The sequence below is a fragment of the Panthera uncia genome, chromosome D1 (assembly GCF_023721935.1).
Source record: "Panthera uncia isolate 11264 chromosome D1, Puncia_PCG_1.0, whole genome shotgun sequence".
Classification (NCBI taxonomy): domain Eukaryota; kingdom Metazoa; phylum Chordata; class Mammalia; order Carnivora; family Felidae; genus Panthera; species Panthera uncia.
Window position 1 is genome coordinate 6,589,542 of NC_064808.1, and position 24,354 is coordinate 6,613,895.

At 58.3% G+C, this 24,354-nt stretch overlaps 3 protein-coding genes across 9 annotated transcripts in view; all 3 read left to right on the forward strand.

The window, feature by feature from the left end:
• The window catches only part of PYGM (glycogen phosphorylase, muscle associated), a 12,711-nt gene extending 7,975 nt beyond the window's left edge, over nucleotides 1-4,736 (forward strand). The window contains exons 15-20 of the mRNA XM_049643393.1: nucleotides 258-316; nucleotides 444-585; nucleotides 1,051-1,258; nucleotides 3,787-3,921; nucleotides 4,135-4,201; nucleotides 4,315-4,736. Of these exons, the coding sequence (XP_049499350.1) occupies nucleotides 258-316; nucleotides 444-585; nucleotides 1,051-1,258; nucleotides 3,787-3,921; nucleotides 4,135-4,201; nucleotides 4,315-4,464 (761 nt within the window). The 3' untranslated portion in view covers nucleotides 4,465-4,736. The remainder of the gene's footprint in view (nucleotides 1-257; nucleotides 317-443; nucleotides 586-1,050; nucleotides 1,259-3,786; nucleotides 3,922-4,134; nucleotides 4,202-4,314) is intronic.
• Nucleotides 4,737-6,319: 1,583 nt separating this feature from the next.
• RASGRP2 (RAS guanyl releasing protein 2) lies at nucleotides 6,320-21,153 on the forward strand. 7 transcript variants are annotated; one of them, XM_049643452.1, is made up of 17 exons: nucleotides 6,320-6,419; nucleotides 8,319-8,459; nucleotides 9,119-9,221; nucleotides 9,746-9,808; nucleotides 10,160-10,291; nucleotides 11,067-11,217; nucleotides 11,404-11,577; nucleotides 11,748-11,864; nucleotides 13,203-13,484; nucleotides 14,598-14,675; nucleotides 14,891-15,013; nucleotides 15,340-15,455; nucleotides 18,666-18,807; nucleotides 19,080-19,116; nucleotides 19,479-19,655; nucleotides 20,733-20,797; nucleotides 20,928-21,153. In XM_049643452.1, exons 2-16 carry the CDS (start codon nucleotides 8,387-8,389, stop codon nucleotides 20,789-20,791), a joined length of 1,827 nt encoding a protein of 608 aa, XP_049499409.1. In that variant the 5' UTR covers nucleotides 6,320-6,419; nucleotides 8,319-8,386; the 3' UTR covers nucleotides 20,792-20,797; nucleotides 20,928-21,153. The 7 variants fall into 7 exon arrangements, with proteins under 7 accessions (XP_049499409.1, XP_049499366.1, XP_049499384.1 ...); XM_049643418.1 differs by lacking the exon at nucleotides 6,320-6,419 and adding an exon at nucleotides 8,611-8,794 and having other exon boundaries at nucleotides 8,370-8,459; XM_049643409.1 differs by lacking the exon at nucleotides 6,320-6,419 and having other exon boundaries at nucleotides 8,367-8,794.
• On the forward strand, nucleotides 6,440-7,992 carry LOC125931491 (uncharacterized). The gene is given in 2 exon segments (XM_049643473.1): nucleotides 6,440-7,156; nucleotides 7,159-7,992. Coding segments are annotated over 2 exon segments (945 nt in total). The 5' UTR covers nucleotides 6,440-6,948; the 3' UTR covers nucleotides 7,896-7,992.
• Nucleotides 21,154-24,354: the final 3,201 nt, after the last annotated feature.

The following is a 24,354-nucleotide window of genomic DNA, read 5'->3' on the forward strand; positions in this document are numbered from 1 at the left end:
CCCCCCCCCCCCCCCCCCCCCCCCGCCGTGCACCACGTATCTCCTAGTCAACGTCTCCTTTGGCCTCGGGACAGCTCTTGGGACATGGACTTACCCCCATTTCATAGACAGGCAAACTGAGGCTCGGAGAGGGGAAAGTGACAGACCGGAAGTCACATAGCAAGCGGTTGCCCAAATCAGGCCTACTGTCTAGGGCCCTGGTGGATAGGTGTCGTCAAGAGGCCAAACCTGGCCCGCTGATCTCTGTTTCTCCACAGGCATCAAGCAGGAACCCAGTAGGTTTGTTGTGCCCCGAACTGTGATGATTGGAGGGAAGGTGAGGAGCCAGGCCGCAGACCGCGGCCCTGATCCTTTGACAGCCGGGTTGAGGTCAGCCTGGCTGGGTTGCAGGATAAGGGTAGGGGGCCAGGCTGTGGAGCTGACCCCAGACTGTGCTCCCACAGGCTGCCCCTGGATACCACATGGCTAAGATGATCATCAAACTCATCACAGCCATTGGGGATGTGGTTAACCACGACCCAGTGGTAGGAGACCGCCTCCGTGTGATCTTCTTGGAGAACTACCGAGTCTCGCTGGCCGAGAAAGGTGGGGTGCCGCCAGAGGGACGCTTTGATTAGTTCAGTCCCAGGAAGGGGTGTTGGTCACCTGTTCCTGGGGTACTTGCATTTGGAAGAAGAATCTGGACAGGACAATGCTCAGATCATGAGGATGTCCCCCCACCCCCACCCCGATGGCGGTGGGGGCTTCGGGCAGTACAGGGTGAAATTATAGGGAAGATTTGCCCTTCGAATCGTGCACACAGTGGGGCAGGGGTGGGGAGAGAGTGCAGTCCAGGTTTAGACCTCAGATGGTCAACGATCACCAAGCAGTGGGGTGGAGTGGGGTGGAGGGGCTGGCGGTGGGAGGGAGATTCAGCTGGTGACTGTGGGAGGGTTGGGGTGGAGGGGGGCTCTGACTCTGGCTATACCTCGGGCCAGCCTAACTCCACAGTCCCCAGCTGGGGTGGGACCTTCCCTGGAGCTGAGTGTGTCCCCTGCTGCCGCCCCACAGTGATCCCAGCTGCTGACCTCTCCGAGCAGATCTCCACTGCAGGCACTGAGGCCTCAGGCACCGGCAACATGAAGTTCATGCTCAATGGGGCTCTGACCATTGGCACCATGGACGGGGCCAACGTGGAAATGGCGGAAGAGGCGGGAGAAGAGAACTTCTTCATCTTTGGCATGAGGGTGGAGGACGTGGAAAAGCTTGACCAGAGAGGGTATGGGGGTCAGGGGCTCCAAAGTTCACAGTCCATGGGCAGGAGGCACCGAGGAGGTGTGGCTACTGGAGGGTAGGGCTTGGGAGCAAGGGGCATACCTGGAAAGGCCGGCCCAGGCTGCACAAGGTCTCAGTTATGGCCGTTAGGGTTCCGGAGAACTTTTGAGATGACTTACAACAAATGAGGTTAACGGAAAAGAAAGAAGGAACACAGCACTGAAGGAAAAGGAGCAGAAAATGATGTCAATCGTAGGCTATGATATTATTTATTGCTGGAATTTCTGGAAGCAAAATTGAATTCTTAGCTCCCTGGCAGGCATGGCAAAAGGGGAAAGATGAGGACAGTAAATACAGCTGTGCTTGTGGCCAGAAATGCAGTTCTTCAAAGTAGATATTAGATTTCTTAAAATTTATTACAACATTTTTTTTCTTATCATACAAGCAATATGTGCTCCTTAATTGGAAAAATATGAAACCACAAAGAATAAAATAACAGTCATTCATAATTTAATCACCTGTTTTTACTTTTTTAATGTTTATTTTATTTGTTTTGAGAGAGAGAGAGAGAGAGCGAGGGAGCAGGGAAGGGGCAGAGAGAGGGAGAGAGAATCCCAAGCAAGCTCGGTGCTGACAGTGCAGAGCTCAACGTGGGGTTCGAACTCACGGACTGTGAGATCATGACCTGAGCCCAAATCAAGAGGCAGATGCTTCATCGACTGAGCCATTCAGGTGCCCCTCATCACCCATTCTTAAAGCCATACTCCTTCTTCTTTTCTTTTTTTAAATTTTTTAATGTTTATTTATTTTTGAGACAGAGAGAGACAGGTACGAGTGGGGGTTGGGCAGAGAGACAGGGAAACACAGAATCCGAAGCAGGCTCCAGGCTCTGAGCCGTCAGCACAGAGCCCGACATGGGGCTCGAACCCACAAACCGGGAGATCATGACCTGAGCCGAAGCTGGACGTTCAACCGACTGAGCCACCCGGGTGCCCCACTGTAGTCCTATCTCTACGTGTATCACTATGCGTGTGTATATATGTAGGGTTTTGAAAGTTGGGACTAACACGTGTACAATTTTGAAGGCTGATGTCAGCACTGGTGAGGCATTTTCCATGTTACTAAATAGTCTTTAAACTATTTAAAAATGTTTGTATAGGGTTCCATCGTATGGACATGCTGTAATTTATCCAGTTCCATACTGTTGGACATTAAGGTTGATTTCTGCTGTTTCTTAGTGTAAATATCACTGCGATCCCATCCTTTTATTATCTAGGCCCACATCTTTATTTCCTGAAGATAATTATTAGAAGGAGATACATTTCTGAGTCAAAAAAGTATGAGACCGGGGCGCCTGGGTGGCTCAGTCGGTTGAACGTCCAGCTTCAGCTCAGGTCAAGATCTCAGGGTTCGTGGGTTCGAGCCCCGCGTTGGGCTCTGTGCTGACAACTCAGCGCCCGGAGCCTGCTTCAGATTCTGCGTCTCCCTCTCTCTCTGCTTCTCCCCCCTTGCACTCTGTCTGTCTGTCTCTCTCTCAAAAATAAATACACATTAAAAAAATTTTTTTAATTAAAAAAAAAAGTATGAGACCTTCTTCTCCTCCTCCCTTCTTCTTCAAGTATGAGCTCTTAAGGCTTTTGATGCCTGTTGCCAAATTGCTTTCCAGAAAGTTGGTAGCGGCTCACACTCCCACCACCTGCTTCTGAGAGCTGGCATTAAATATTGAAAGGAAATTTCTCCTGTGGGGCTTGACTAGGAAGTTCAGACTTTATCCTTTGGATAGGAGGGAGACAGGACATGTTTTGAGCCAGATTCCAACACGTTCAGAGGCAGGCTCCAGGAGGACAATTTTGGGTGTCAGGTGGAGGCCGGCCTGCAGGTGGGGGCCCAGCGTGGAGGCCGCCGCGCCGTGATGCGAGGAGAATGGCCCGCACTGCCAGTGCTGGGGATGGGGGTGAGGGACATTGTTGAGGAGTCGCCCTTGGTTGCCGGTTGGAAGGTGGGAGGCCAGGAAAGAGAGGAGACTGGCCTCGGGGAGGGTTTTGAACCCAGGTGGCCGAGGGGTGGTTGGACTGCTTCAGAAAGCGGCGCACGGGAAGAAAGCTGGCGCCAGGCCAGCGATGGGCTCGGTTGGACGGTCCGAGTTGAAGGACGGTCCGAGGACATGCCTGGTGCTTCCTCCTGGGGCCCGAAGGCGGACGGACTTGGGAGAGGGAGCGAGAAAAGCATTTAGGAAGGAAACGCACCGGTTAGGAGAGGTGGTGGTGTATGGGAGGGAAAAAAGAACACTTGGTTTGGGGCCTTTGGCTCAGACATTTACCTTTTTGCCGTCTCCAGGCCTCACCTACACAAGGGGGATGAAAAGCTGAGCAGAGAAGGGAGAGGGTCCTCCAGAGGGGTGCAGCAGCTCCAGGGAGGGCAGCCGCAGGCTGGGATCTGGGTTTTGGCCCCGAGGCTTAGGACTTTTCGGATTTTCTCTGGAGGAGGAGCCAGGAACTCCTGGCCACAGTGCTGACTGTACTTCCCCCACAGGTACAACGCCCAGGAGTACTATGACCGAATTCCGGAGCTTCGGCATATCATTGAGCAGCTGAGCAGTGGTTTCTTCTCCCCCAAACAGCCAGACCTGTTCAAGGACATTGTCAACATGCTTATGCACCATGACCGGTGAGCTGGTTGGCCAGGGAGCCGTGCAGGTGGGGCTGCTGGGCTGAACTGGGCTCAGGTGCCGTGTGTGGGGAGGCTGGGTAGGGGTCCTGGGCAATTGGGGCCAGGCTCTTCTGGAAGCAGTTTCCCTCTCCTGGCCCTCGCACACCATCAGGACAGGACGGGCTTGGCCCTTGATCTCATGGAGCTTCCTGCCTCTCTGTTCCCTTCCAGGTTTAAAGTCTTTGCAGATTATGAAGATTACATTAAGTGCCAGGAGAAAGTCAGTGCTTTGTACAAGGTGAGGGGCCCTGGGCCAGGGGTTGGCGAGGCTTTGGTGGCCCTGGATGGGATGGGGTGGAAGCTGGGGACCCCACCGGCAGAATGAACCCAGAGCTCTCTTTTGGCTTGTAGAATCCAAGAGAGTGGACACGAATGGTGATCCGGAACATAGCCACATCAGGCAAGTTCTCCAGTGACCGAACTATTGCCCAGTATGCCCGGGAGATCTGGGGCGTAGATCCTTCACGCAAGCGCCTGCCGGCCCCTGATGAGACCATCTGAGCCTCCAGACCAGACCCCAAACTGGCCCCTGAGTTTGTTTGCACTCCCTTGGGCCAGCCCCAGGTCCCCACCCAGAGGGGGGATACTGGAGTTCGTCCTCTCAGCCTTTTCCTGGAACCTCCCATTTTCCCCCAGTCTCAAGGTCCCAGTGTCCAGTGTGACTAAGGACACTGCTCCCATCCTGTCCTCGGGCTCCCTGCCCCCTCCTATTTAAGGGTCTGACCAACTGCACCCACTCTTCAATAAATTGATTCTCCTTGGGAACCTCCTTACTCCTCTGTCTGTTGGGAAATATTTTTAGCTCTGGGCAGGCACCGCGGCAGCTGCGCAGTCACCGCGCTTTGCCCCCACAACCGGCAGGTGCGTCCCCTCCGAAGGAGGGGGCAGCCCAAGGGGGCGGGACCCGAGACTCTCCAGCCTCCTTACAGGCGTCACCCTCCACGCCTCTCTTCCCAGTGCTGTGTCCATACTAGGTCAGCGGCCTGCCAAGCTGGCCGGGGGCGGGGCGTCCTCTTGGGTGGGGCCCACAGGGGCTGGGAGTCGGGACTTGGGCCGAGGCCTCTAGGACTACCGAGGGTCCACACTGTCCCGGGCAGGACTTGGGAGGGGGAGGAGCCTGTGGGTGGTTGGCGCCTTCTTGACTCCGCCCGTAGCCCCGCCCCACTGCGGCGTTTAAGGGTCTCTGAGCAGGTGGCTACGCTTGGTCTAAAGTCTGGGGAGTTAGAGTGGGGGACACTCACAGACGGTCTGGACTAGGCCAGTGTTGCCCCCTCCCCTCACTTTGGGGAAATTGAGGACCAGAAAGAGGCTGTTTCTCGGCCTCATATTACCAAAACTGAGGTGTGGGGGAGGTCCTGCCTCCCCAGCCCTGAGGCAGGAAGGGGCAAGCCTCGAAAGGCAGGTTTGGGGCCGGTGGTTTCACAGTGAGTGTATTTGAATCCAAACAGCCGGAAATGGTTACCGGCTCTCCTAGGCCTGGCTTGTGGGACCCCAACAGCTTGTGGCTGCCCCTCCCAAGTTCCTCCCTGCCCCGGGGGGTGGTGGGGTGGTGGGGGAGACGCACGCAGACCTCCAGTCCCCCAAGTTGCGCAGAACCCACCCGCCGCTTGCAGCAGCCCCTTCCCATCTGGCCCCGTGAGGAGCCAGGCTTCCGGGGCCCCAGTCCCTCCTGTGTGAACTCGGGGCGCCCCCACCCCCCTCCACAGACATCGAGGCCCCGTTTTCAGGTAGCCGCGTTTTCATGCCTCCCTCTCCCACAAGGCCCCTGTCCCCAAAATGTTCCCATCTTGTCCCAGCCCCTCCTCCAGGCTATCACAGAAGCCGCTCTCCCCACGCCCCCGATCTCTACCAGGTCTGTGCCCCCCGCTGCCCGCAGGAAGACGCCCGGCCCCGGGTCGGGTTAGCCCCGTGGGAACGGTTTGTCTCGAAAACAGGAACCCGGGCCGGGGGCTGGGCGGGGCGCCCCTTCCCCACCGCAGTCCGCTTCCTGCCCCTCCCGGCTTCCTCTGCCCAACAGCCGGCAGGGCGGGGGGCGTAGGGGCGTCTGGGTGGGGGGAGAGGGCTCTCGGTTTAGATCCCCCCTCCACGTCCCGCGAGGCCTGACCTCCGCTCGCCCACCCTCCGCGCGGCCGGTGGCGCAGCCCCAGCCCCGCGGCCCTGGCTTCCCGGGCGGCGCGGCAGGGGAGGGGTTAAGCTGCCGCAGGGACGGCCGCGTGCGGGGCGAGAGGGAGCCCCCGGTGGGGGAGGCGCAGCCGGCGGTGCGGAGCCCCGCGCAGGGGCGGGAGGGGTGGGGAGGGGAGGGGGCGGCCGCGGCGCGGGGGCGGGGCGGCGGGAAGCGGGGCCGCGGCGCCGAGAGCGGGCGGGAGCTGCAGCCGCAGCGAGGCCGGCGGGCGGGAGCGCACGGAGGTGGCGCCGGCCCGGCCGGGTGCGGGCTCCGTGCCGCGCGGGTCCCAAGAGTGAGTGAGCGAGAGCGGGCGAGGCGCCAGGCAGAGGAGGGCCTGGCCCCCAGCCCCCCCCCCCCCCCCAGGGCGGCGGCGGAGGCGGGCCGGGGGCAGCGGGTGGATTGGTGGGAGCGGAGTCTGCGGCCCGGGTCCGGGGTAGGTGGGAGAGAGCTGAAGCGCCCTGGACGACCCGCGGGAGGGGGCGGCATCCGCGGCGCCTCCGGCCCTTCCCAGCCACGTCTCAGCGGGACCTTCTCTCGCGGACCCCCCATTTGACAGATGAGAAAATTGAGGCTCCGAGAGGCCAAGTGACTCTCAAGGTCACACAGCGAGGAGGCGACAGAGCTAGACGGGGCTGGCTCTGGGTGGCTCCTAGGAAAAGTCAGCCAGAGAACTCAGTAGAGGAGCCCCCTCCAGCCCCGGCGAGTTTGTGCAGGGGAGGGGGACGGGGTACCTTGGGGGGGGGGCAGGCTCTGCCAGCGTCCGGGGATGAGGGGTGTCAGGGCGCTGCGGCCGCAGAGCTGGTTTCTGGACTGCGGAGGAAATGGGGGCGGCGGAATGGGCGTGTGTGCACACCCATGGGGGTGTGTGCATGTGTGGGATTGTACATGCGTGTAGGTGCACTGTCTTGTGTGTGTGTGTGTGTGTGTGTGTGTGTGTGTGTGTGTGCGTGCGCGCACGTGTGCGATTTCAGAGCCTCCGTGGCCGCGGGACTCCAGGCTGGCCTGGCTCGAGCGAGCTGCAAGTCCAGAACTGGCCCCATCAACGGGTTTGCATTCTGGGCTAGAAAGCTGGGTATGTGTGCCCGAGGGATCCTTCCTGCAGGTGTGCACGGGGTGTGAGTGCCATTGTGTGTATGAGACAGAGGCTGGGAGGCAAGTGCCTGAGGCCCAAGTGTGTGTGTATGGGCTGGAGGGGTCTTTCACCCCAATGTGGGCCTGTGGCCTCAGGTATAGAATGAGAGTGTGTCCCTGCATGGGTGTGTATCACCCCGCGTGTGACTGGGGTTGCTGGTGGAGACGTGCCGGCATTCTCCACCCCTCAGGACGCTGGCGCCCCCTTCTGGGCGCCCTGCTCTGTGTGTTCGAATGTGGCCTGCCTGTGAGTGAGCTCACAGTTCGACTGTGTAGTATGGGGCCTGGGTCCGGAGCTCCGGCTGGGGAGGAAGATGGTCTGCGGAAGGGCTGCACCCGGACCCCTGGGGCCTTCACGGAGGAGGTGGCTTGGGAGCGCGTGGTTCCCAGGCTCAGGCTTCCCGCTGACGCCTCCGGGGCGGCAGCGGGCTCCCCCCACCCCCACCCCGCCCCAGGAATGTTCTGCACTCTAGCTCGCCTCCCCAAGGGCAGGCCCCTGGGGGTTGCCACAGCCCCGCCTCCCCTCCCGGGAGCCCGGGAGGGGGCGATGCGGGCAGGACGCCTGGGTTCCTCCCTCCCTCCCATCCCAGGGAGAAATTCCTCCGAGGTCCCCTCAGGCTCTGGGTTCCCAAAATAACCCTGCGGGGGAAGGGAGGCTGTGGAGGGAGGGAAGCGGGAGGGGCGTAGAGCCGAGCTGCGGGGTGCTGCAGGTGCCTCCGGGGAGAGGACGCGAGAAGAGGGCCTACGAGGGGTTGGGGCACAAACCAGTTCCCGGAGTGTCCTGGCTCGTCCCCATCCCCGGGGAGCCCCTCGGCCTTCCCGCGACTCCAAGGGTGAGCCGGAAGCCTCGCGGCCGGTCGGTTTCCCAACTGGTGGGTTGCACCATCCCGGGCCAGACCGTTTAACCCCGGGAGTGGCCGCGGCGCACGACTCCGCCCCTGCCCAGCAGGGGGCGTGCCCGCCCCGCCCCGTTCCTGCCCGCCCCGCGACTCGCAACCCACCCCCCCCACCCCCCCCGCCGGCGCCTCCGCAGACTCCCTCTCTGCCTCTCCCGGGACAGGGGTCCGGTCGGAGCCCCTTGGGAGGCTTCGGAGCGCAGCTTGGCCCAGCCTCCCCGCGCCGGCGGCCATGGCGGGCACCCTAGACCTGGACAAGGGCTGCACGGTGGAGGAGCTGCTCCGCGGCTGCATCGAAGCCTTCGGTGAGTGGCACGGGAGGGCACGCCCAGCCTGAGCCCAGCTCCGAGCCTGAAACGGGGTCCCTGCCTCCCCGGGCAGACCCCTGGCCTGGACCCACCCAGTTCCGCATCCTGCCACCTTTTTAACGAAAGCCTTCTCTTCATTGCTCGGTAGAGAGATCCACACGCTTCGGAAAGATAAAATGTTTCCCTTCCCTGCTATGCCGGCATTGAAGGGAGGGACGGGGTCCCCAGACTCTGGAACATGCGGAGCGTTATCTGTCTCCCCGGAGGATCCGGAGGAACTGTCTATCTCTGGCCTGGGAGCTGTTTCCGGCTGGTGGGGGGCGGCTTATCTGGTGAGGGGGTGCCCTTTCCCCCAAGCACTCAGGAAGTGGCCTCTGGATTCTTGACCCCCGGGAACCCAGGCTTCTTCCGCCCCAGCTGGTTCCCCTCGGGACGATGGGCCCGGATCAGACGCTTCCCTCCTCCGGTTCCTCAGATCCTGCCTTATCCCTCGCCCACCCTACCTGTTCTTTCTAATCTGCCTACAGGATTCGCAGTCCTGGCAAAGCAGGTGATGGGCGGGGGGCCACATATCCGGCGGGCTGTGGGGTAGGCTTTAGGGACCACAGCTACGGGACGCAGGGTCACCCCGCTTCTCTCTGACCCCTCGGAGTTAGATGACTCCGGGAAGGTGCGAGACCCGCAGCTGGTGCGCATGTTCCTCATGATGCACCCTTGGTACATCCCTTCTTCGCAGCTGGCGGCAAAACTGCTCCACATATATCCTTCGCGGGCCTCGCCGTGGGCCCTGCAGTCCTGCTTGGGGGAGCCAGGCCGCCCAGCCCAGGCCAAGAATGGGCTCCGCTCCTAGAGCATGGGCCCCTTATAAGCCCTAGAATCCAGGCTTGGCGCAACCTTGCTCCAGGGCCGAGGCTCCGCCCCTTCCCGCCTCTCGAGTCAGGCCCCGCCCCCGCCCCTGCCCCTCCTCAATTTGGGCTCTCTACAGCCTAGGACCTGTCCCTACTCCCAGCCCAAGTCCCTCCTCCGGCCTCCTTCCCGGAACCCAGGTCATGCGTTCAGCCACCCCTTAGAACCTAGCCCCGTTCCTAGCTGTGCACCCTCCCCAGACTCGCCCCTCACCCCCTCTTCAGCCCCTTTCCTACAGGCCCCACCCCAGGTCCCGCCCCCAGCATCTCTCCTAGGACCAGGCCCCTCCCACAGTCTCCCTCCAGAAGCCGGGACCCATCTCCTGCCTCCCTTTCTAGAATTAGTCTCCATCCTCGTTTTCCTTAACTCTCCTTCACCTACCAACAATCCCGGAAGGACAACTCCAATTCGCTGCAGGTGAAAACATGCCACCTGGTCAGGTGAGCCTTCCTTTTGCGACGCTGTCCCCTCTTCTCGCTCCCTTCTCTCAGGCTTCAGACTGGCCTGAAGGAGTGGAAAGAACACGTTCTGGGAGTTGGTCATGTGGGTTTGAACCCGGGCTCTGTCCATGGTGGGCCGGCTGTCACAGGCTTGCCTCTTTCCTGGTCTGGGCCTGGGTTTTCTGATCTGCCCCGTGGGGGTGGGGAAGGAATGAACGGGGCGGGGGGGGGGGGGGGGGGGGGGGGGGGGGGGGGGCCACAGTGTGGGGCTCTTTCCCCCTCTTTGGGGAACTACAATCCCAGGGGGTGGTGGGGGGAGGGCTGCCTTGGGTGACTCAGAACTTCCGCCAGGTACTGGATCTCGGCATTCCCAGCAGAGTTTGACTTGAACCCTGAGCTCGCTGAGCAGATCAAGGAGCTGAAGGCTCTGTTAGACCAAGAAGGGAACCGGCGGCACAGCAGCCTCATTGACATCGAGAGTGTGTGCGTGGGGCGAGCTTGAGGGCTGGGGAGGGCGCTCAGCGTCCTACACCATCTGTACTTAACAAATGTTTGTTGAATTGAATGAGTGAGGGTCATGTTACTCTCTTGCTGGAAAACCTATGGCCCCCTGTCGCCTTCACAATGTCTCGGCTGGGGATCAAAGCCTTTGGTGGTGTCCAGGCGGCTTGGCATTCCTGCAGCATCTTCCACAGCCCACTCCCATTCCGTGCACGCCATGCGACAGCTGTACGGGTCCGCTCGTCATTCCCTGCCCTGCATCCTTTGCGCCATGACGTTCCGCTCATACGGGCCCCCCTTGCCTGCCTCTCTGTGTTGTCAAGACTCAGCTCAGGTGTGGACTGTGTCCGGGCGCTGAGGGCTCGGAGGCCTTCCGGGGCAGAATTTGCCATTCCCTCCCGTGGCCTGCACTTTGTGCAGACCCCTCTGTGCAAAGACCTGTAGACGCGCCGCGCAGTTTGGTGATTGTCTGTTTCTGTGTCTGTCTCCCTCAGTAGACTGTGAGCTCTCCAAGGGAAGGAACTGTGTCTTGCTCCTCTCTGTACCCCCAGTGCCCAGCACAGTGCCTGAGTGCATGACGAGGGGGGAGTTTGCAGGAGTTGCTGGGACTGGGGACATCAGTGCCCAGCACGGTGCCACGGACTGTGTCGGTCCTCAGTCAGCCTGAGTGGTGCCTGCGCACGAGTGTGGGGCCACAAGGGACGGGGCATCTCCAGCAAAAGGGCTCACTGCCCCCGCCCCCCTCCCCCCCCCCCAGCCCCACCTACAAGTGGAAGCGGCAGGTGACCCAGCGGAACCCCGTAGGACAGAAAAAGCGAAAGATGTCCCTGTTGTTCGACCACCTGGAGCCCATGGAGCTGGCGGAGCATCTCACCTACTTGGAGTATCGCTCCTTCTGCAAGATCCTGGTGCGGCCCCGGAGGGCATGCGGTCAGGGGTAGAGTTTGGGTTGGGGAGGAGTCCCAGGAGGATCGGGGGTCCCTGGGGTCGGCAGGGTCACAGGGTGGGTTGGGGGTTTCAGTAGCTGGAGGGTGAGGCGTGGTCATCTGTGAGGGGAGGGGCCCGAAGGGGCTGAGGCCACTCCCATCCCCCAGTTCCAGGACTATCACAGTTTTGTGACTCACGGCTGCACCGTGGACAACCCCGTCCTGGAGCGATTCATCTCCCTCTTCAACAGTGTGTCGCAGTGGGTGCAACTCATGATCCTCAGCAAGCCCACAGCCCCTCAGCGGGCCCTGGTCATCACACACTTCGTCCACGTGGCAGAGGTGCCCGTCGCTCCACGCCCCCCCCCCCCCCGCCCCCCGCCAGCCTCCCAGGTGCCCATCCGCGGAGTCGTTCCTTTCCACCAACCCACTGCCTCCTCGCCAGAAAAGCTGGGCCAAGTTCTGGGCCTCTTCAGTGACTGGCTGCCTACCCCTCCTCCTTTGCCCCCCAGAAGCTCCTGCAGCTGCAGAACTTCAACACACTAATGGCAGTGGTCGGAGGCCTGAGCCACAGTTCCATCTCGCGCCTCAAGGAGACCCACAGTCATGTTAGCCCTGAGACGGTCAAGGTGCCTGGGACTGGGGTGGGTGGGTCAGGGGAACAGCCTGGTCAAGCCCTGGGCTAGCCCTTTCCCAGGTCTGGCCTCACTGACAACTCCTAGTAGCGTCGCGGGCTGGGCACTCCTGTCCCCATTTGACAGATGCAGAAACTGAGGCTTGGAGGGGTCCCATGCTTTTCACAGGTTACACGACCAAAGCGGCAGAGTGGGGGCTTACCGGTCTGCCTGACCCCAGAGCTTGTGTTTTTTTCCTCTCCTTTTCTTTCTTTCTCTCTCTCTCTCTCTCCCTTTCTTTCTTTCTTTTTTAAGTTATTTATTTATTTATTTTGAGAGAGAAAGTGTGAGCGGGGGAGGGGCAGAGGGATTGGGAGAGAATCCCAAGCAGGCGACTGCGGTGCCCGATGTGGGGCTCGATCCCCTGAACCGTGAGATCATGACCTGAGCTGAAACCCGAGAGTCGGACGCTAAGCACCTGAGCCCCCCAGGTGCCCCCTTTTATTTGTTTATTTATTTTAACATATTGGGTGACGTACATAGAGCGAAATATATAAAGCGTATGTATGTAGAGGTTAAAGAAAAATTAGAAAGAAAATGCCTGTGTAACTTAGCACCCAGGTCAAGAAACAGAAGCTTCCAGCACCTGAGACCGTAACTCCCCACCTCCCCCCCGCCCCCCGCCCAATCAGAGGTGACCAACGTCATGACTTTTGTAATGACGGCCCTGCTTTTCTTTACAGCTTTACCATACCACGTTGTAGGAATCTCAAAATAACGTGGGAGTTTTGTTGCCTGTTTCTGAATTTTCTATGAATGGGATCATGTTGTGTGTTACTTTATGTCTTGCTTCTTTCCTTCTAACGTTCTGTTACTCATTCGTTTCCACTGCCGTATGATATTTTATTGTAAGTCTACTGCAAGTTATGTATCTCCTGTTGAACATTTGGGGGTCTTCCCAGTGTGGGCGGTTACAAAGGACACAGCGGAGGACGTTTCTTCTGGATCTTTGTCCTGTTCTGTTCGCCGCCCCGAGCCTCAGTTTCTTCTGTTAAATGTTAGGGATAGTCTGTGCCCAGGGCTGGTGTGGAGGTGGGGTCTTGGGCAGTGGGCGTTCCCTTGGACTCATGACCTATAAACTCTGACCCCCAGGGGCTAAGGGAGACAGTGCTGGGGGACAGTGAGGGAGGATTTTTTAACCTTTCACCCATCTCTGGCTCCTCATCCTCTCCCACGTTTCCAGGGCTCGGGGCGGGGGGGATGGGGGGAGGCGTAGTTGAGCCAGTGATGTGCCTAACGTGTGTGTGATTCTTTGCTTTTTGCCCCCACCCACCACGCCCCACCCCACCCCAGCTCTGGGAAGGTCTCACGGAACTGGTGACAGCCACAGGGAACTATAGCAATTACCGACGCCGGCTGGCAGCCTGCGTGGGCTTCCGCTTTCCCATCCTGGGCGTGCACCTCAAGGACCTGGTGGCCCTGCAGCTGGCACTGCCTGACTGGCTGGACCCCGCCCGGACCCGACTTAATGGGGCCAAGATGAAACAGCTCTTCAGCATCCTGGAGGAGCTGGCCATGGTGACCAGCCTTCGGCCACCAGTGCAGGCCAACCCAGATCTGCTGAGCCTACTCACGGTGAGGGGGCTTGGGAACAGGGACGCTGGGGGGGAGGGGGGCGGGGGCTGGGCACCAGCGTGGACAACCACCTCTGGTCTTGGGTTCACGCAAGGCTGCGGGCTTGGCCTTGTGTTCTAGGTTCTGATCAAGGAACTGAGATCCAGCCTGGGCTCCAGGGTCTGGAGTGGACACCGAGATGAGTTGCAGCCTCTGAAAGGGGCTGTGGACTCAGGTCTGATTTCGAGGCTGGCATGTGGACTTTCTGTGCCGGGCTTGAAGCTAGGCCTGGGTCCTGGGTTGAGTTCCTGGCAGTGGGTTGTGTTCAAGGCTTGGGGCTCAGCTCTGGCTTCTGGGGTCAGGGGTGGTTTCTTTTTTTTTTTTTTTTTTAATTTTTTTTTAATGTTTATTTATTTTTGAGACCGAGAGAGACAGAGCATGAGCAGGGAAGGGGCAGAGAGAGAGGGACACACAGAATCCGAAGCAGGCTCCAGGCTCTGAGCTGTCAGCACAGAGCCCGACGTGGGGCTCGAACTCACGGACTGTGAGAGCATGACCTGAGCCAAAGTCAGACGCTTAACCGACTGAGCCACCCAGGCGCCCCAGGGGTGGTTTCTAAACATGGCCTTGAGCTCTCAGGAAAGGTCTGGGCTTGGTCTTGCACTCGGTGTGGGGGTCGAGGATGGGAGTTAGGTTCTAGTCGAGATCTAGACTAGGTTCGAGACACTGAGCCGAGGCTGGAGTTTTGGGTTTAGAGTGAATTCTTAACGGTTTCTAGCCTCTGGGCTGGGATCAGGATTGAAATCTGAGCTGGATTCTTGATGTGGGGTTGGGTTCTAGGTTGGGGCTTAATTTCAGAGCTCTTGGTTGTGTTCTGACCTGGATTCTTGGCTGGATTCTTGGGGGCGCGTTGTGCCCAAGATTTGGGGCCAAGCGGCGGGGTCTGCTCTGTGTGCTAGGCTGGTGTGTGGTCACTGGGGTGTGTTCTAAGGTGGCCTTTGTCCGGAGTCTAGCTTCTGGGCTGGGTTCCAGGCTGAGCCGTGGCCTCTAAGTGGACCTATGACCCTGGGCTCTGGACAGCGGGCTCCTGAGGGCAGCAGGGGCAGGGGGTGTGATCAGGCCTGTGTGTCTTAGGTATCTCTGGATCAGTATCAGACAGAGGATGAACTCTACCAGCTGTCCCTGCAGCGGGAGCCGCGCTCGAAGTCCTCGGTGAGACAGGGAATCCCTGCCTCCCCACTCTCCCCCACCTCTTTCTCCCCCACCTCTGCCCTTCCTGAAACTCCCAGGACAGAGGCTACCTCACCTGTCCAGCTTGCTGGGCGGGCTCCCTTCTCCCCAGGGCTTTCCTGCCTGCCCCCGCCCCCCCCCCCGGGCCCTGGACTCCCTCACCTCCGGCCTTCACTCAGGCCTGACCATCCCCACAGCCAACCAGCCCCACAAGCTGCACCCCGCCTCCCCGGCCCCCGGTGCTGGATGAGTGGACCTCAGCTGCCAAACCCAGGCTGGATCAAGCACTCCTGGTGGAACACATCGAGAAGATGGTGGAGGTGAGACTCTGTGGCAGCCAGCCCTGCAACCTGAGGGGTCGGGTCCGCAGCGGTGCATCGAGAACGATTTTGCCTCGCCACCACCCTCGGAGCCACACTGGCGCCTCATTCCAGGGCCAGGGCTCAGGCTCCAGCAGGCAAGGGGCGGAGCCAGTGGGTGGGGTTGGGGGGGGGGTACGGTAAAGGGAGAGAAAAAGGGGAGCTGCAGAGGCGCCCACGCCTGAGCACCCTTCGTAACATGGACTGGGCCTGTGGACAGGACGGGACTGACGCCTGTTTCGTTCTCCTGTCCTCCTGTCCCCCGCGTGTCCCTCTGTGCACTTCAGTCTGTGTTCCGGAACTTTGACGTCGATGGGGACGGCCACATCTCACAGGAAGAGTTCCAGATCATCCGTGGGAACTTCCCTTACCTCAGCGCCTTTGGGGACCTCGACCAGAACCAGTGAGGAGGGCTGGGGGCTGGGGGAGAGGGAAGGCAGGCTCACTTCCCCCCCGGGTTTCAGCTTCCTCCTGTGCAAGAGGAGGCCACTGAACCAGATGATCGCGGCCGAGGAAGCCACCAATGTGGCGAGGGGCTCGTATTGGAGGGGGAGGCTTCCAGCTGTGGCAGCACAGGGTTACCCCACTCATTCAGACAGATGGGGGGGCCCCACCTGAATCTTGCAAAGACTGTGGCCTGGGGACTGTTGCTACATAAATGCCGCTTTATTTGTGGAGCTCACAGCTGGCAAAAAGTGTGGGCAAGTTCAACTCCTGGGTAGCCTGTTTTAATGAATAGAAAAGAAAGGCCTGTAATTAGCAGCACCCACTTGCTTATCAACAATTCACATACTGACAATTTGGACAAACAGCTGATTCTCTGAAGTAGGTTAAACATGCCCCCTGCAACCATGTTCATATCCCTGTTTTGCTGAGCAGACAAAAAACTCCAGTCGCAATTTACAGCCCCACCTCAGGTCGACTTATATTTTTAACGCTATTCATATTTCAAAAATCTGGGCTTTTTTTTTTTTTTTTTTCCATATTGCGGAGCCCCACGGTAAAAAAGAAATCCAGGTAGTAAAACGGATTTACAGTGAACAAAGGGTATGAAGTGAGACGCCAAAGTTACGTTCGTCCTCCCATCTTTCCCCATCAGAAGAGGCTATATTATTAGTAAAATGTTTGCAATGCCACTGGCTTGGCAACAGTGTGTCCTTCCAGTCTTTTTTTTTTTTTCCCCCCACCCTGCATGTGCAAATTGCTACAGATTTTGTTTGTGCCTGTTCCATGGACAAATAGGATTGTGGTATAAATCTAGCTCTGCCCACGGGGCTGGTTACAGTTGCTTTGTTTCTGCTCCCAGAACTGAGACAGAATTCTAGGTTATGTCCCTGGGTTGGTGGGTGGATTTTTTCCAGGTCACACTTTTAGTGAGGGTGCCGCTCGCTGTTGGAGACCTTAGATACAGCTTCGCGCGGGGGTCTCAGCCTTGACTTCCCACCTCCTGCGCACCCCAAGCCTTGTGCCCAGCCCATCTGGGCACCAAAGTCCAGCACCTGGCTCTCTAGGGAGACCAGCAACCCCCTCCTAGGGCAGCCTCAGCCTTGGTCCCAACTCCCTGCCTCAGCTTGATGCTCGCTTTCTGTTTCTGGAATGTGAGGATGCCCATTTCTTTCCCACAAACTCACCTATGCATTTAAAGCAAATTTTGGTATATTTTAACCGGGATCTAGTATTTTATTTGTAGCAGCAGGGTTTGCAGGGTTTTTTGTTGTTGTTGTTGGTGGTGGTGGTGGGTTTGTTTGTTTGTTTGTTTGTTTATTTATTTATTATCACTTTCTTGACGGAACTGCACGTCTCGCTTTTTTGCTTTTTTGTTTTCCACGTAACCCTCTATCACGGACATCTTTCCACGCCAGCTTCGTGCAGAACGACCTCATTCTTTAGAATAGCTGCAGAGTGTCCCGCTGTCATTATCCTGCTGATGGACATGTAGACTGTCCCCAGTTTTCCGCTGTTAATATACGCCACGCTGCTGTGAACATCTTTGTACCAATGCACCCAGGCCACTATTTCTGTAGGTGAAATTCCTGGAAGTGGGATAATTGGATCAAAAGATATGCACATTCTAAATTAGGAGAGAGCCTGCCAAAGTGACCTCAGGCAAGGTTGTGCCAGCCTGCACCCCCATCAGCAGTGAGTGAGTGCCCATCTCCCAACTTCCTTGCCAACACTGGACGCTATAATAAGCTTTACAATTTTGTCAGTCTAATTGGCAAATGGTGTCTTGGTTAAATTTGAATCTCTTTAATACTAGCGGGGGTAGGATCTCTTTTCATATGTTTATCGGTCCCTTATATTTCTTTTGTTAATTGCTTGTTCATATTCTTTGTCCATTATTCCACTGGGTTTGTGGGTCTTTTTTTCTCATTGATTTTCAGAATCTCTGTTAATGGATGTTAACTCTTTGCTGTCGAATGTGTTTGCAAATATCTTCTTCCAGTCTGTCGTTTGTGTTGTCCGTTTCCATATAAAATTTTAAAAAAGTGTCGCGTGTTCAATATGTCCGTCTTTTCCTTTATGACTTCTTGGACTTGTGTTATGTCTAGAAAGGCCCTCATCTCCTTGAAATTCCAAAGGTATCCTCTTACACCTTTCCAGATACTTCGATGGTTTTTGTTTTTACATCAGTGCTCTCAGTTCAGTGAGAATGTAGTGTCCAGGCACAGCGTGCGGTAAGAATCTAGGGTGATATATATATTTTTTCTAAATGGCCAGCTGTCCCAATGCCCCACTGAATTGAAGGATCACCTGGACCACATCATGGAGCCCCAGATATAATAATAGTCAGGAGTTTCCAACAAGGATGAACACTGACAGAAATAGCTCCGCGTGGCCCAGGACCTACCAACTACACAGACACTGTTATAAATGCTTCATGTGCCCTCATTCAGTCCTCACACAAACCCATGAGGGGCAGGAATTATCACTGTCCCCGTTTATAGAAGAAGAAACTGAGGCACAGGGAGATTAATGAGCCCAAAGGTCACAGAGCCAGGAAGTAACCAAGCCAGAATTTGAACGGAGGTCTGTCTCCAGAGCACATGCTCCTTTCGTAAAATATGTTAATAGGTGAGAAAAGGGTTCTGTGGGAACCCCTGGGTTATGTGGGGAATCCTGATTGCAGGTGTCTTTCCAGCACTCACCCGCATGAGAGTCAGAGGCAGGCGGCTTTTCCCAATCTTGCCTGGTCCCAGAGCTCAGCAGAAGTCTCTTGAATCTCAGGGCTCCCAATGGGTGTTCCAAAGAGCTCACGTTGGGAAACAAAGGCTGATAATCTCGTGGGAAAGCGCACAGCCCTTCTAGTTAGTTTACACGCCAACGCTGTGAAGTGACCCCGGCAGGAGTTATGATCCTCATTTCTCTGGGAAGGAAACCCAGGGGAAGTGACTTGCCCAAGACCACACAAGTGGTAGCGGCCGGTGCTTCTGGCTGGCTCCCAAGTCTAGGCCTCTCTTTGCGGCACCAGGAAATCTAAAACCAGGAGTTGGGTGAGGATCTTTTCCTTGGTAGGGAAGTTCCCAGTGGGGTGGGTTAGGCTGGTGGGTGGCTGGTCCCGGGGGAGGGCCCCGACCTGAGGCGCTCCCTCTCCCACCCCGCCCCCCCGCAGGGATGGCTGCATCAGCAGGGAGGAAATGGTGTCCTACTTCCTGCGCTCCAGCTCGGTGCTGGGCGGCCGCATGGGCTTCGTGCACAACTTCCACGAGAGCAACTCCTTGCGCCCGGTTGCCTGCCGCCACTGCAAGGCCCTGGTGAGACCCCCACCAAGCCACACCCCTCCAGCCCTGGCCCCTCCGCTCGCCCCGCCCTCCCTCCGGCCCCGCCCCTGCTGGAGGCCTCGTAGCAGAGACGAACCTTGTTAATTCCGCCTGCCTCTCCTCTGGCGGTTCTGCGCCTGCGTTGGCCCGAGGGGCTCTAAAGCCCCAGAGTGGGTCAGTCCCAGTCCCTGACCTTGAGAAAGAAGAGGTGGAAATCATTACCTCTCAAGCCCTCTCCCCCAGCACAGCCCCCTCCTCTATTTCAGATCCTGGGCATCTACAAGCAGGGCCTCAAATGCCGAGGTGAGCAGGGCCGGAGGGCCGAATTTTGGGGGAAGAGCTACTCTCTGGGCGGGGATTCTAATTTTGGCGGGGCAACCGAGGAGGAGTGAGGTACCCAAGAGCCAGAGGGGCGTGCTGATTATATCGAAGGGGGTAGCCTTTAAGTGGGCTTTTATTGTGGTGAGACAGCTGCCCGGGCACCGAGGACTTGGCGGAGGGTGTGGATTGGCGAGCAGGATGAAGCACTTTGGAAGGAGAGTCTTATTTTGGTGGGGCAGCTGCTCAGGAGCACAGGAAACTGGGGAGAGGTGCAGGCCTGGGGAAGGGGCCGGAGAGCGTTCTGACCCAGGGCCCTGGCTGGGCTCCCCATCTGCCTCTCCCAGCCTGCGGCGTGAACTGCCACAAGCAATGTAGAGACCGTCTGTCCGTTGAGTGCCGGCGCCGGGCCCAGAGTGTGAGTCTGGAGGGGCCTGCGCCCTCGCCCTCGCCCACCCACACCCATCACCGAGCCTTCAGCTTCTCCCTGCCCCGCCCAGGTAGGCGAGGCTCCCGGCCTCCAGGTAAGAGGGGGTCTCCTCCTGTGCTGTCCTGTGAGGGGAGGGAGGCAGGGCCATTGTGGCAAAGTATTAACCTATCCAGGAGGGAAAGCTTCCTGGAGTTTGTAATTCTGTGATGTTGGTGGGGTGATACTGAAGGATTGAAAAGGTAAGGGGGCCAGAAGGTGGCTCAGGAAACCTTGACCTTCTGAAGCTGAGAGAAACGAATAATACATAAAGAGTTAGAGTGAGGGCCCCTGGGCGGCTCAATCGGTTACGCAGTTAAGCGTCTGACTTCCATTCGGGGCATGATCTCGCGGTCTGTGAGTTCGAGCCCCGTGTCGGGCTCTGGGCTGACAGCTCGGAGCCTGGAGCCTGCTTCGGATTCTGTGTCTCCCTCTTTTTCTGCCCCTTCCCCTGCTCATGCTCTGGGTGTCCCTCAAAAATAAATAAACATTAAAAAAAGAAAAAAAAAGAGTAAAAGTGAAAGGGGCTTCAAGATTCCAGTCACAGGGGTGCCTGGCTGGCTCAGGCAGCAGAGTATCCCTTTTCGTCTGCTCTGGAGGCCATTCTGAGAAATGTCCCTTGCCCTGGAAATCTTTGGCGGCTGTCTTGGGGGTCTCCTGTGGTTCTAGCGCAGTGTGCTGAATGACAGTTCCCCAAATGATTTATTTTGCTGAGAACACTCTGAACCACCATGTTAAACTGGGGTCGGAGGCAGTTGACCACAGCCATTTGAATTGGCCTGCGTCCTCAGAAATAGAGGCAGGCACCAGGCATCAGTCCTCAAAAATAGAAAAAGTGAAGCCATTTGCATGGAGCCTTCCGAAGTGCCGGGGTCTAAAATGTGAAACACACACAAAATTGACATTTGAAGCAAACTGCACTGACAAGTACGTGGCTGTGAAAAAGCCGCGGTGGAATGAAAACTTCGAAGAGGCTCAAAAACGGGAGGCCCGACTGGTCACTCAGTGAATTGATTTTTGGTGGATGGGTCTGCTTCCGGGATGGGGTAAGGTGCCGGCTGTGAGTGGGGGAAGGGCTGCTGAAGGCACAGGGACCCAGGAGCTGTTCCCGAGACCCCCGCCCACTTCCCTGCAGAGATCAGAGAGGAGGAGGTGCAGGCCGTGGAGGATGGCGTATTTGACATCCACTTGTAATTGATGGTGAGTCCTGGGCAGCCTGCGTGGCTGAGGGCTGGGGACATGGGGGGAGGGGAGGATCAAGGAAACAGGCCCAGGCCGGGTGAACTCTTACTTTTTCCCTGACAACCTGTGTTGTTGTTTTCCTTCCCAGCTGTGACTGGATCAAACACTCAGGCCTGCCTTGGAGAAAAGACTTGGACCACAGCAGGAAGCCTGGGGTGCTGGGGCAGCAGGCTGGGGCTGGGGGGTGGGGTTGGGGGGCGTGAGGGTGGCATGCAGCTGAGGGTTGGGCCGGGGCTGGCGTCCCTAAGGTTGTACAGACTCTTGTGAATATTTGTATTTTCCAGATGGAATAAAAAGGCCCATGTAATTAACCCAGCCCATCAGAGCCTAGAATCTTCAAGGGGCGGGGGAGGGGGGGGGAGGTGGGTACCGTAAGGACAGGGGCTAGAATCTTAGCATCCAGAACTTTGTAGTCAGAATCTTGGGAGATCTGGAATCTCAAGTGTTGGGAATCTTAGGGGGAGTAGAATTGGGGGGTAGAACTTTAGAACCCAGAAACCTTGAGACATAATAATCTTGGAGAGGGCCTAGAATCTCCAGGAATCCAGAATCTTGGCAGGGGCGGGCGGGGGGGGGGGGGGGGTGTCTCGGACTTGATGCTACGGCTTCTTTGCACCCAGAATTGCTGGGCCCAGTGGCCTGGGTAACCGTAGCCTCCAGCCCGTAGCCGAAATTCCCTTGCTTGACAGGTGGCCTCTCAGCCCCTGCTTGAATACTTCCGGCGGTGGGAATCTCACTGCAGTGGGGGAGAGAGGGCAGCCCTGAGTGCTGGCTGTGGGGCAGGGAGGGAGGTGGGGACCTGGGCAGCCTTGGCCCCAGTAGCCCCTGCCGGGCTGGCAGCCTCTTGACCCGGTGCTGCTGCTGCCAGCCGGAAGGACGGTGACTTCCAGAGGAAATGCATATCGATCCCTCTCTCAGCCTCCTGTGGCCTCTCCCAACCCAGCTCTTCCCTCCTGAGTCTGCAGCACCGAGGTTTTGGGGGTCACCGCTACCTGAGGCTACTTCTAAGGCTGGTCTGGGTACAGAGGGTGGGGTAGGGGGGCTTCTGAAGGTTCTGAAGCTGGGCCAGGCTCCAGCAGCCCTGAGAGTGGGAGCTGTCTCCTCCAACATTGGAGCTCCAATGGGGAGCTGCCCCCCAACCTGGGGTGTGTCGAACGGCAGCTGTGGGTTGTCCTGGGGGTGGCGCCTTGAGCACCGCCCCCCATTCCTACCTGCAAAGCAATGGCCTCAGCCCCTCCCTCGGGGGTCCCTGACCCCATGCTCCCCTCTCCCCTTGAGACCCCACTCCTGCCGGGCCACTCCTCACTGAGGTCACCTGCAGCTCTACCCTCTGTTGAGACCCCAGCCCTGTTCCCCATCGGGTCCCTCGCGCTACCCCTCCTTTCGTCCTCAGCCCCCTCCTGCCCTGCCCCCTCTGAAGGCTGTAATATCCGTTTCACGATTTGGGGGCTGAGTTGCTATAACAACAGACGGCGATTGTGTTGTGAAGAGCAGCTCGCTCCCGGTGCCGCCCGCCTCCCGCGCTGCCTCCGTCCCTGCAGCCTGGTCGGCTCCCCTCCCCGCAGCCCTCCGCCCCAGCCCGGCCTCTTCCCCGTGTGGTGTGTGCGTGTGTGTGTGCGCATATGTGCGCCCAGGTCTGCCCTGCCCGGGAGTGTGATGTGGGACTGTCTTTTCATGGTTGCGCGTGTGAATTTGGTGTACGAGCCTCACGTTGTGCGTGCGTGTGCATGTGTGTGTGTGCAGACACACACGCCGTATTTGCTGCGTTTCCCCTCCGCCGTGTGTCCCCACGGGACTGTGTCTGGGAGAAGGGCCACATTGGGTCGGGTGCCTTTTGGGGGGCTGTCTTGAGGTGGTGCGTCCCAACTATGTTGGGTAGCCTGAACCTTGGGACCTTGGCGGGGAGACCTCCCTGTGGCTGGGGGGAGGGGCAGGGAGGTGCAGCGGCTGCCAGGTGACCTTTCCTGCCCTTGATGGGCAAAGGTGGCCCAGAGAGCTGGGGGTAGGGACAGGAGACAAATGCTCACTCTTACATCCCTCCCTGCCCCTGCCCTCCTCCTATCCTTTCTTACACCCATCTATAAGGGTCTGAGAGAGTCTCTCTGAGTCACTGCACCTGTCCATCTGTCTGCCCATCCATGCCCCGGTGCCTGTCTGGACAAGTCTGTGTGTGTATGTGGGTGTGGGCGTGGGGGGGGGGGCTGCAGGGAGAGAAGCAGTGGGGGATGGGTGGGGCAGTGGGCTGTGGGGTCAGAAAGGCGAATTCACATCTACAGGCCCTGACTCAGCAGCTCCCATTCTCTGGCTCCTCTAGTGGCCTTGGTGGGGCCAGCCTGAGGGTCTTTCCAAGGTCAGACTGGTCCTCCAGTCTGGGACATGGCTCAGGGATCTCTTCCCCGATCCCTAGGAAACACCCCCTGCAGTCCGGGTCTCCTCGTCCTCCACACAGTCTGGAGAGGAAGACCACTGGTGGGTGGGTGTCCTCGCTCATCTACTCAGTAAATGGCCACTCTGTGCAAAGTGCTTCCCGGGGGGAGAATGAGCCTGGAAGCAAGTCCTCTGTGTGCACCTGTCCCCCTGGGCGTGCACTTGCCTCCCGTGTGGAGGTACCTGTGTGCACAAGTTTGTATGTGTATGTGTATGTTCTTGGGCAAACATGTGCTTCCTGTGGGTAGCTTACCTGGGTGGGGCATTTCTGCAGCTGCCCCCCGTGTGTCTCTTTGGGAATGCCTGTGTGCACGTGGTTAGGTGTGCGTGGCTGTGAGTGTGCCTCTGGGTGCCCATGCACGCACTGGTGGTTGAATGTGTGTTCTTGTATGTTGTCTCTGGCGAAAGAAGCACCCATCTACCACTGGCTGTGCAAATCACAGACCCTGCAACAGAGATCAGGGTTTTGGGGTGAGGTGGCAGAATGGTCTGGTACACACACACACACACACAGCCTCATTCAGAAGCCCAGTGCCCAACTTTGTGGTACACGCACCAGGTGCCGGGTCCACCTTTGATTGGCTGAGTGAATGAAGGGGTGTCCCCTTCCTCCCACACTCGTACACGCGCACAGTGATGCGGACACGCTCACAGGGAAGGCCTCGACCCAGCGCCCGCGCTCGCTCTGAAGCTCCTGGTTGGGGGGGGGGGGGAGGGGGTAAGAACAGAGAACTGGGCTGCTGCCAGCCTTCCTTCGGTGATCCAGGCAAAGTGAGGCCTCACCCCTGCCCCCGAACCTGCTCCTTCCCCAGTGCAGAGTTCCTGGCGGGACTGGGGGCCAGGCTGCAAACTCGGATTCCCATCAGGCAGGGCTGGGAAACCCCAAGCCCTTAGGTCTACCCCGCCTCCATCTCTGCCTTTCCCTCCCCCACTGCCTGCTTCCTCCTCCCCGCAAAGACCCTCACGCCTCAGCTCTAGGGGAAGCCAGGGCGCCCTCGGGCGGTGGGAAGCGGAGGCCATACTAAGGGCCGGAAAAAGCCCCTAGCGGCTTCGGGCAGGCCCCCTTCCCTAGGCTCCCGGCAGCCGGG

Coding starts and splice junctions, on each gene's coding strand:
- RASGRP2 (XM_049643409.1), top strand. CDS start 8,701: ATGCGGAGCGTTATCTGTCTCCCCGGAGGATCCGGAGGAACTGTCTAT. Junction 9,222..9,745: donor GCGGCAAAACTGCTCCACAT/ATATCCTTCGCG, acceptor ACTCTCCTTCAC/CTACCAACAATCCCGGAAGG. Junction 11,578..11,747: donor ACTTCGTCCACGTGGCAGAG/GTGCCCGTCGCT, acceptor TTTGCCCCCCAG/AAGCTCCTGCAGCTGCAGAA.